At 42.8% G+C, this 12,004-nt stretch overlaps 1 protein-coding gene across 2 annotated transcripts in view; it reads left to right on the top strand.

Moving 5' to 3' along the window:
* Nucleotides 1-12,004, top strand: part of Tox3 (TOX high mobility group box family member 3) — a 103,386-nt gene that overhangs the window by 65,178 nt on the left and 26,204 nt on the right. For both annotated transcript variants that reach the window (XM_050119795.1, XM_050119794.1), the window contains exon 2: nt 9,707-9,769. In XM_050119795.1, the coding sequence (XP_049975752.1) occupies nt 9,707-9,769 (63 nt within the window). The remainder of the gene's footprint in view (nt 1-9,706; nt 9,770-12,004) is intronic.

Genomic DNA, 12,004 nt, shown 5'->3' with positions numbered 1-12,004 from the left:
TCTCCCAGCATTCAGTTTAGTTTTTCCACTCCTAGCTCTATTCTGCCCTACTGCAGCCCAAAGCAGCATCTTTATTTATTAACCAATAAAAACAACATATATACAGAAGGACTTTCCACACCAGTTGGCCCTCATTTGCCCCTGCCTGTCTTTCCTCTCCCTGCTCACTTGCCTATCTAGATTTTTAACCAATTCCTATGCATGGTTAGGTCCACAGCTTTGCCCACCTCACTTACCCCTGCCTGAGGCTCTCTGTCCCCCTGCCCACTTCCTGAATTCAAGACCTGTTTTCTTGAGCAGCCATTTCTTTTTGATTCTTTCTTCTCTATCTTTGAGGACTGTTTGTTGCCAACTTGGTCCTTACATTGCCTTATTTTTCTTGCCCGTTGTCTCTACCACACTGCCATTCCTCCAAAAGCAGCAGCTGCATCTTTGATACCCTCTGCAGAGAAAGAATACATTCCTCCAGATAAGTCTTATTAACTGGCATCTAGCTCTCTTGATTCTGAAACCCTTTTGCTCACATATGTGTGTGTGTATATATATACATATATAGATGTATGTATTTTATATTAAACAAGTGTCTCTTTCCCCCACCACTGTTAGCTTGTCCAGATGGTTGTACAATTCACAAACTCAAATGCATCCAGATCATGAGAATCTGAAGGCCTCTGTGTTTGAGTTGCGCCCATATGTTTAGGTTTTTACTGTTACTCATGTGACCACACCACTTGCTAAAACTCCAACAGCAGAGCTTACATTGCCTTCTTTTTTATTTATTTATTTATTTATTTATTTATTTATTTATTTATTTATTTATTTATTTGTTTTTTCGAGACAGGGTTTCTCTGTGGCTTTGGAGCCTGTCCTGGAACTAGCTCTGTAGACCAGGCTGGTCTCGAACTCACAGAGATCCGCCTGCCTCTGCCTCCCGAGTGCTGGGATAAAGGCATGCGCCACCATCGCCCGGCCTTACATTGCCTTCTTGATACAGCTATGGGTGTTTCTAGCTGTCCTGGTGATGAGGGTAAGAGAGTTAGATGGATGTCCGCCTCATGAACGGTGACCTTTTCCTGTGAGTGAGAAAAGTGAGAAATGACAAACTCCTGTATCACTGTAAACAATAACAAAATACTATTTAACCTCAGCATCTCCCTTAGATCATTCTAGAGACTTAGAAAATCTCCTTTAAAGCCAGCATGGTGAGGCACACTTGTTAGCCCAGTATTCAAGAGTCTTAAGGCAGGAGAATGGCCAACTGGGGGCCAGTCTGTACTATGCATTGGCATCCCATCTCAAAACAAAAACCAAAATGTTAGGAGGGAGATGAAAAAAGATTTGTTTGCTCCCTCCCTCCCTCCCTCCCTCCCTCCCTCCCTCCCTCCCTCCCTCCCTCCCTCCCCCTCTTTTAAATTCAAAGTATTAGTCTGAAACAAACTGGGCAAACATTGGCATGTTGTACAGTTCCTGAGAAAAGCATAAAACGTTAAATTAGAGTCCCATGGACTTAAAATCTGATACAGTCAGTCCATGGTGGGGTCAGGTAATTGCATGCCTAGTCTCTGGTCCTTGGCTATACATTTTGAATAACACTGATTTAGACCGAAGATCATTTCTTTAAAAGAAAGCATTTCAAATTAGAAAAAAAAAATCAACCATTAAGTTGAATACCTGAAGCCTTTCCCCTTTGACATCACATGGTCCCATTCTCTCAGCACTCTGCCTGTCTGAGTGCACCTGGTCATAGCTATCTGTATTTTGCCACCAACGTGTCCATCCCCAACAGCCTACCCTACCCACCTAAACCTCTGAACCTTTCCTTTCTTTAAACACATGGATCTTTTCTGTTCAGTGGAATCAGTAATTGTCCATACTCACAGGCACAGTATGGCATTTCAGTTCACCTTGTAATGGTCAGGTCTAGGATGACCCTGATTGCACCTCTGTCCCAGCATGCATGCATTATCTCTTTGCATTTTGAGCATTCTAAATACTCCCTGCTAGCTTCTCAGAAATGCACTGAGTTGTTGCTAAGTGTGACTCCAGATTTGCCCCATAGTTCCTTTCGGGGTACAGTGTTTCTCCAGATGGATGTCTCTAGAGTTTGCAGCACTACTTCTTAGAATGTATGTTTCCCTCTTTCTGCTTTTTTTGTTCATAGATATTGTTTGGGGACCACAATGGTAGTGGGTCCTCTTTGTCGTTTGAATTTTGGGAGCTGACATAGTGGCCCAAGGGACTTGGAGAAAACTGTGGCTTCTCATGCAGAAGTTCATTGGGTCATTCAGAACAGATCTGCTGAGCATCTACTATTTACCGTTTTTGACAACAGGGCTTGGTGTAGCAAAGGGACACAATGGTCCCCTCACTGAATTTATATTCTAGTAGCCGTGTAGTGAAAGGAGCTGTGGGCTGCGGCCCGGCTCCTGGCTAACTTTACCTGAAATAATTACACGGAAACTGTATTCATTTAAACACTGCTTGGCCCATTAGTTCCAGCCTCTTATTGGCTAACTCTCACATCTTGCTTTAACCCATATTCAGTAATCTGTGTAGCACCACGAGATAGTGGTTTAAGGAGAAAGATCCTAACCTCCATCCATCTTGGGCCGAAGCTTCATGGTTTCTGCCTGACTCTGCTTTCTTTCTCCCACAATTCTGTTCTGTCTTCCCTGCCTACCTATGTTCTGACCTATCAGGCCAAGCAGTTTTCTTTATTAATTAACCAATGAAAGCAATAGATAGATAGAAGATCCTCCTACATCATAGCCGGAGGAAAATAATGGCTGTACTGTATAATATTGAAAGTGTTAATGCGGGGGGAGGAGGGTCTGGAGAGATGGCTCAGAGGTTAAGAGCACTGGCTGTTCTTCCAGAGGTCCTGAGTTCAATTCCCAGCAACCATATGATGACTCTCAACCATCTGTAATTCGATCAGGTCTCCTCTTCTGGAATGCAGACAGAATGTTGCATACATAATAAATGAATAAATAAATAGATGATGAAAGGGAAAGTGTTAATCGATAAGGTAGAGTGGAGAAAGAAGGATCAAGAGTATTGGAGAAGGAGGCTGTACAGAAATGTGATTGTCATTGAACAGTGGCATCCAGAGACCCAGAAGGAGGGGATGAATAAGCTGTGGGGCTATTTGGAGGGACAGTGATCCAGATGAAAGGACCAGTCAGTGCAAAGGCCCTGAGGTAGGTATGGGTCTGGGAGGGTTGCTGGGACAGCAATGAGGTCATCAGGATAAATTAACATGAGCAATGAGATTGTTGGCATGATGCCAGGAAAGAGCCATCACAAGGATGTGTCCTCTCCCCTGAGCCAATGGGAAGGTCCTGGGGAGTTTTGAACAAGGGTCAGGTGACCTAGGCCTCTGTGGCAGTGTCTGCTGAGAGTTTGGTGGAGTAGAATTAACCTGCTAGGAGGCTCCTGCAGTCAAAAGACAGTGGACTTAGGCAGGGCTGAGTCTCATGGAGGCGGACGTAGGAAGTGGGCACAGGTGGTCTGCCGTGGAAGGAGACATAGAAGGTGGACACAAGTGGTTTGCTCGAATTTAACTAGAAAAGTGAGCCAATAGGATCTACTACTAATAATTTGACGGGACAAAGGGAAAAAAGGCATAGATTCAAGAATGACTTGGCCCGAGGCAGTTCCCCCTGGAAGGTGATGAAAAAGACGGCAAAAGTCAGGCTTGAGGGAGCAAATGAGGGGCTCAGCATTGGATATATGCTTGAAATGCCTGCTGCCGTCCAAGTCAGAGTGTTGAATATATGAGTCATTATACTTTTTAAGGTTCAGCAGAAGACATGGGCAATTTTAGTTTGTCAAAAGGCATATGTATATGTGTGTATGTATAATTATGCATATGTGTGTGATTCTCTGCATATATGCACATATACTTGTATATACTTAATTAACAGCATATATATATTGTGTGTGTGTATGTGTGTGTGTGTATGTATAGTTAGATGCTTTTTGCTGGTAAAACTTACGTTGGAAAATATCATAGATCAAAACTATCTCAATTTGGATATACTAAATTGAAAATGCAATTAAGACATCAAGCCTACCAAACATCCCCGCCTAGTCAGCATACTGCAAATGCTTTTATGCTTTGAATAGGAAGTATTGCCCATGGGCTCATGTTTTGCCCACGTGGTACCCCGTTGTGTGCCACTTCCTTTGAACATTCTAGGAACCCTAGGAAGTGGGATCTAGCAGGAGAAAGCAGGACACTGGAGGCAGGCCCTTGTGAGTAGCCACTTCCTGTGTCTCCTGTACCTTAGTGTTTCTGGACCATGGTAATTTGACCTGCTCTGCTCTTCCACATCTTACCCTCATGGTCTGAAACCAGGAGCCCAAACCAGTCACTCTTGCTTTGTCCGATAACTTATTCATAGGTACAAGAATTCTCACAAACCTAGCCTGGGATCAGAACTCAAACTCTACGGAGTGTACAGTGTATGTGTAATACACACCGCTCCTGCACCTGTGATCAAGTGTTTTCCCAGATTCCCTTTGGACCCCCAACCTTGGATGGCACCGTAGATGGTCTTCTAGCTCACATCATCCTTTGTTTCTTAGTAGGGTGCCCTGGATCTGCCCATGGCCGCCCTCAGCACTGCCCCCATGTTTCATGTCAGCCTTGCTTCCCTGTGGACTTCTGGTCCTCAGTGGGATTGCAGCTTGGCGTCATCAGCCCTTTCCCTGAGTTTAGTTATCAGAGCCATCAAGAGGGAGTGGCCTCCACCTGCAGTCCTCTCCATCCCACGGCCAGGCGGCCTGGCACTCGTGGTCGGTAACTACATAGTTTGTGTAAGTAACTCGGCAGATGCCTGGGTGAGGCAACAAACTGGATGGTGTCTGCTAACAAATTTAATGAGGAATGAGGAGAATTTGAAGGGTTACCTTTTTAAACTATTAAATTTGTGCCCTTTAGCTGTTTGAGATCCTATTGTTAATGCTTCTTTATTCGAGGTCTGTACAGTTCTTCACAGGGGTGTCACAATAGGTTTCAGTGACGATGATACTGCGTCCTGGCCAAGCCCGTGTCCACCTTCTGCTTACAGATGGGATTTTCTCTCTGCAGTTCTGTTTGTCCCAAGTCTGTTGCTAGCTGAGCCAGACTTCATAATCCGCATTACTTTACCGTGGCACTTCCTACCGTCACATGGGCCATGGGCATGATGTTCTTTGGTGCATTTTTACAAAACCCCATGCCGCTCCTTTCTAATTGATGTCCTTCATAAATTGTGTTTGCTGGAGCCATACTTGCTCACCATGCAGCTAAAGCACATCCACCTCTGCATACAGTGGGGATGTTCATGGATGAACCCGTTAGGAGATGGGCTCCACGTGCCAAGGGTTCTCCTTTGTAACGGCGGCGTATTCAAGGGTGGAGTCTTTGGGATAGCATCTATTGGAGTTTGTCATTGTGAATAAGGACCTGTTACCGCTTGTGTGCTCCTTGTGAAGGTTAAAAGTCCCACATATATGTTCTCGTTAAGACATAGAGACTGAGATGTTCTCTTGGATGGTGTTTCTGTGTGTCCTTCACAGTAATTAAGTGCCCCCTCATGCATTGTACTTGTTTAGAATATTTTTCTTTGAGTCTTTGAGAATGTATGAAGACCTTTATATGACTGAGTGTAGGCGTCTTTGGAGGAATGTTAGAAATTTGGAGCTAGACCAAGTTAAGGTGACATAGGATGGGAACGTTAGAAACTTGTGATTGGTTTTTAAGTGTGTAGATGTTGATACAGTGTATGTTTAAGATGGGCTTTTTTTTATGTATGTGATGGGGGGGGGCATTGCCAGTGTCTTTGCAGCAAGGCTTCCCTAAGAGCTTGGTTACTGTGAGGTAAACAAAAGGAGAGATCCACAGGGTTATTGTTATTCTTTTCAGTGGTGTGGGCTGGAGGGTGCAAGGTGTCTGTGGGCTCCATTTAAAAAAAAAAAAACAAGTAGTCCATGGCAACCTCGTCTGTGTCACCATTGTGTCTCCTCCGGGCCTAGCGTAGCAGCTTAAACAGTGGCATATAGTTATTTGCAGACTGAACAAACCAACAGCCTTTAGATTCATAGAAATCATTGGGACTCATCACAGACCCTTTCTGAGATATGTGGGACTGTGGAACCCTTTCCTTGAGGAACATCATAATGGACTTGGAACACCAGAATACCCTCTGGGAAAGTCCAGCTAGGAATCAGAGTGAACGCTAATGTTTGATATTTGAATTGATCGCCAAGTGGAAGAGTCAAGCAAGTGTATATGGGTCCTGGCATGGGAGGGATGCAGGGAGTGAGGCTGGAGGATGCATGCTCAAGTCACCTGGGGTGGGTGGCTTGACCCCTGGGACCCTTGGTTAGATGATCTAGAGCAAATAAGTATGATAATACCTCTGTCTTGTTGGCTGTTAGAAAAAACGGGTTCCATTTAGTCCCACTTTTGGAAATGAAAAGAAAAAATATGTACAGAAGGCTTCCACGGGTACCACTCATTATTAGTTACCATTAAAATATTGACAGGTGACGTTGGGGAGCAGCGGTGATCATGGGTTACTCAGGTTTGATGGGATCAACTTTTCATCCTTTCAACAAATACCGAACTGCTTCTGATATGCCAGGAACAGTTAGTGTGGAGCCCAGTTAAGGCCCTTTCCCCGAGACTTGGAGGCTGTGTGGAGTATAATGCTTTTACTGTCACACAGCCTTCTAGAAGATAAACTAAGTTTAATTGTACACAACTCAAAGTGAATTGTTCTTAGGTCATTATATTCGCGCTCTACCCCAAAGGAGTGCTTTTCCCTTCACAATCCGGTCTGTTCTTAAACACCAGACAACCGAAGGAGGACCACACTTGAACATGAAATAAATGGGGCACAGGAGCTAACTCCTGGAGGCTGAGCATTCAAGAGGCGGACACAAGATGAGTAGGAACTGTTCTGAGGGCCTGGACTCCATAGCAAGATGGTGTCTCAAACAAATAAGCAAACAAAAAAAAACAAAATTTCAAAGGGCCACTCCTTTCCTTTCGACTACTAGAATGTCTGGACGTAGCCCATAAGGAATACACAGCACCCAATAAAATGTGGGTTCCAGATAAAGAATTGTTGGTTTTTTGGTTTGTCTGTCTTGTTTTTGTTGTTGGTATAACTACATCCCCACAGTCCCATGTGCAGAAGAAAAACAATCTCCTGCCACCAGCCAACGTCTGGAGGCTGCTTTTTAAGCAGGACATATTCTACCCCAGGTGGAAGAGAAACCCTTGCTTCTATTTGAAATGATTTATAACTCTTCCCTCCCGATCATCAAGTGCTTCCAAATTAAAAGCCATTAATTAAGGCCTTATGCAGATACAAGAGATACGCAAGGAGGGTTCTGTCCGCTCCAAGTTCTCTCCCCCCCCTCCAGGTGAGAGCTTTTCAAATTACGTGGACCGCTGGAGCCACCTGCTTGACTAAACGCAGCTGCTGGGCCGCGTGCAGCTCCTCAGTGCTGTGCGGGTGCCAGTGTTGTTACTGATTTTTCTCATTCCTCCAGGGCAAATACTAATTAATGGATACAATTCACAGCTGATTAGCTGTAGTTTCTTCAGTAATTACATTCGCATACTAACTGTTCTGAAGAGGATTTCTAACCCAGTTCTTATTTCACTCTGAGCTTAATTTGTTTTTTTTTTTTTTTTGGTTTTTTTTTTTAATTGTTTAGGCCTTTAGTTTAATGGCCATTTTATTTTCCTTTGTTGTTCTAGGTGCTATTAGATAATAAGTGAGTTTAATCTTAAAAAAAATACTCTCGGATAATGAGCTCTTTGCCTTAAATGGATTTCTAATTCCTCAACAAAGCCTACATTTAAATAATGTTAAAGTTGTGATACTGGCTGCCAGGCACTTTGCGGGTGGGGCGGGGCAGGATTGGAACATGAAGTATATAGATTAAGATAGGGGTCATATTTGATTGTAGGCCTGAACATTTCATGAAAAAAAAATTGTGCAACAGAAGCCTGTGGGGTTTTGTTCTGACGTATTTTTAACACATGGAAAATGGAGAAATGTATTTGCACGTGCGTGCGTGCTTGCATGCATCTGTGTATTTGTGCGTGTGTGTATGTGTGCGCGCGAACCTGTGAACCCATGCGTACATTTCGAAATCACATGCCTTCAGACAAGCCAGGTAAAGGTCTTCCTTAAGGGCGAATGAGGACACTTTTCAGAAATGCTTAAAGACATGCACCCAGATGAGCAGGAGGACAGGAGGAGAGCCTGTCTGGTAGCTCATTGTGTGTGTTGAAGTGTTGGGTGGTGGTTGACGCTGCCTCTGTAAACTTTAGCAACACTCTGGAGCCATTAGTGTTTTTCCTGTAAGTCTTGCTTTGTTCCTGGGTCCCTGACATATGACATGTACCATGTCAGTCCTGCTTCCTGTGGGCTCAGAGTTGGAGAGAGCCTCTCTGAAATAAGTGGTACTGAGGGGAGGTGACGTGGGTTTTCCATATCTGCATATCTATTTTCTCCTTTTATCAATCTACATATGTACCTGAGTATCTATGTACATATTTCTAACCCTGTCCTTCTGTTCACCCCTCCAGCCATCCATTCATTCAGCCATCCATTGATCTACCTGCTTAATCTCTTGGGAAAATTATACTTTTTACTATACTATAACTGCTAGCTTTAATATATATTAGAAAATAACTATATACGTTTCTCCCCTTGGAGACCACACCTGTGCTTCTTTTGATGCACTAAATGTAATTAATCAAATACTTGATACAAGGACATTCTCTTACCATTTAAACATCATGAAAATAACACAAGTCCAGATAATTATGCCCACAGAGCCTTCCCATATTGCCAGGCAGATAGCAGAATGTTGAAAGCAATGAAATGTGCCTACCTAGACCATTTGAACCTAAAAATACATTTCTGCCCAAATCCAAGTTTTACATTTTGATAACAGTTCCCTGGAAGTAAAGAGCTCATGTCTGAAATGCTGATACAGTCTTATTTGTGATGATATGAATGGGCCATTGTGTTAGGGAATGAAATAAAAATGGCTGCGTTCATTGGATCCTGCTTATTTTCTAAACCTCTTTACACAATGTTACAAGGAGAGATCAAATGGCACGGCTTTCAGTCGCTCTGATAGAGCTAGATAGGACGCTAAGCTCCGCTGGGAGATTTTAGAAATAGTCTTTAGTCTTATTTATATTCACACCACACCCCACTCACCAGCACATAGAATTTGAGTCCTAGAAATTGAATTGAATTCCCTTTAATTCACGTTTTCAGCCTGCCCACACTTGTGACACCTGTTCTTGAAAAGTAAGATAGAAAATTCCAACTTCCTTTAAAACATGGCCAAGTGGTTTTCTTGGGGATACCTTTGCTCCCCAATCTCTGACAAATGCCAGTTTAATCAATGGCACACTAGTGACCAGACAGCCACATGTTTCTAATTGTCTCGCTTCACTATCAGTCATGGGGAGAAATGCAACTATTTTCTAGAATTATCGACAGCAGAGCTCCGTGCTCTAGTGGCGACAGGAACCGGTTGACAGTAGGTACAGCTTGGCATTCCTAGTTTGGCCCATGAGCCCCATTATCCCGGCCTTCTTTGCAAATCACTTCTGAGTATTACATAAACAACTACAGGTTCTACTTCGCTCCCCATTAACATAAATCATTTTTTTTTTCAGTTTGGAAATAATAACTACATGAACATGGCTGAGGCAAACAATGCCTTCTTTGCTGCCAGCGAGGTAGGTGTCTGTCTTACCGTGTCTGTCCGTGTTTTATGTGTTGTGTAGATAATTTAATAGGCTTGAAGGGAAAAGCATAGTATCAGATTTCTCTCTCTTTCTCTCTCCTGTGGCACAAGGTAACAACTTTGGAGGAAAATGAGAAAAGCCAATTGGAAAAGAAAATAACCCAGCCAGGCTTTATCGCTGTCCACAGGCTGTGGTTAACATTTAGAGCATAAGAGAATCTCTTGATGGAAAAAAAGACATGCCCGGGCAGTAATAAATATGTAATAGACAGTGTGCGCATGCACGCTCACACATGCACATGCAGACACACACATGCGCACACACACACACCTACTTACCTACCTTCCTGACTGTCTAAGCAGAGAACTTAGTTTGGAGACTTTAATAGAAAGTATTTTGCTTCCTAGCTTTCTAAGGATAGCTTCCTGAGTCTCATGGCCCAGGGAGGTGTGGCAGACAGTGTTAGGTTTCCAGAGTGATGTGCAATGAGTATTTTATTGTTAGAGCCCCACCACCTACCACAATGCCCAAATAGTAGATGTTCAACGAGAGACGATTTAGTGTCTGACTCTATGGATAGACACGGTCAGCCTGTGATTGTCACTCGGTGTAGCTGGGATTCTGGGTGATGGGCTCTCCACACAGTGCCCTTTCGACTCCTTCTCTGTGCTGGTCTGTGGAGATCCATGGGATAAGTATTGTCTTAACTGCTGTTCCTACTATTTCCTTACCAGTGACCTCCCACCTTTGTGTGGTTTCATTGGCATACCTTCCAAAAACAAAAACAAGCCACCTCAAGGTACTTGATTAGATCAGGAAAAACGCTTTTCTAAAAGGGTAGACTGTATGAGATTGAACATTTTCAAACAAGAACAAACAGAAGGATGAAATGGATCCAAATGGAACAGTTCCTCTGCGGCTCGGGCAATAAAAAGTCTTCATCTTCCAAATACATTCAGATATTGGAGAGTGAACTAGCTTGACCCCAGAGACCGAAAATAATAATGGCTTTGCAAATGATCTTGGTACAGGGGAGCAAGTGATATGAGAGAAATTAATGTCTAAAAATTCTGAGCGGAAGTGGAGACTCGAAAAGTAAGGGTCTTTGTCAATTAATCATTTTCCGGTGGCCATCATCTCTCCAGCCAGAAGAGAGCTTAGATACAGGAATACGGTTTGGCACTGGCTGCTGTGCTGTTTGGGATAATGAACACAAACCCCATCTGTAAGGACAACATGATGTTTCATTCTGGGGGATTTTTTCTCCCCTCTACATTTGAATCAAACATTGATGAAAGCTGTGCCGCCAGCAGCTGTTCAGAAACAATTTAATTCCAGCTGTGATAATTCACCGTGTCAGACGTCGGCTGTTATGTGTTGATACAACAGTTCTCCAGATTTGCATTCTTATCAAAAGGAACAAATGTTTTGAACATTTCAGTACAGATGGTATTTAACCATGCACATACTACTTTAACATGTTCCAGGTAAACACTGGAAAGTCAATATCTGTCGAAATTGATCACATAAACGCTAAATGATTAATTTGATCGAAAGGCCATGTCTTTTCATTGTTGATGGAAATTCGTGGTGACTTGTATTCTTTCAGAAAACGTTTGGGATTTGCAGTACTTAATATTAAATTTGACGTTTATCTCTCTTTTCTCCGTGGAAGACTTCATATGTAATATTTTACCTCTCTTTAAACGCAGTTAAGATTTTAGCATCTCCTTGGTTACATATTACAATGTTATTTCATTACATTGTTTTATTAGGTCAATGTAGACATATATAGCTTCTAACTTAAAATTAATGTGTCTTTAAAAAGGATTATGCCACGGGGAGATATTATATATAACATGTCTCTCTATATTCCTTAGCAAAAAATACAAATTGAAAACCTCTTTAATTTTGAGTGCCTAGCCTGAGGTATGCTTTCTATTGGAGTTTAAGATCTTGTGTAAGAGCTTCACGGTGCAACTTTCCGTAATCAAAAAAATAAAGCAGAGTAAATGCTAATGCGCCCCATGATAGTGTTCATCTGATTTCCCAATCACTACATTCAAAGTAAATTTATCTGTATTCTTTTAAACGTTTTAATGAGTGCGAACTAATTCTGGAGGACTTTAGCTTGGCATGCTATAAAGCCGCAATAGTGCCTGAAACCAGTTTCCTTCACGTGGGCAGTGTCCTGCAAATAACACTGCAGGGACCAGGGTGCTCTAG

Source organism: Alexandromys fortis, unplaced genomic scaffold (assembly GCF_014885135.2).
Source record: "Alexandromys fortis isolate MF-2015 unplaced genomic scaffold, M_Fortis_MF-2015_v1.1 scaffold_178, whole genome shotgun sequence".
Lineage (NCBI taxonomy): Eukaryota > Metazoa > Chordata > Mammalia > Rodentia > Cricetidae > Alexandromys > Alexandromys fortis.
The sequence above is the reverse complement of the archived record's forward strand: the minus strand, read 5'-3'. Positions and strand labels throughout refer to the sequence as shown.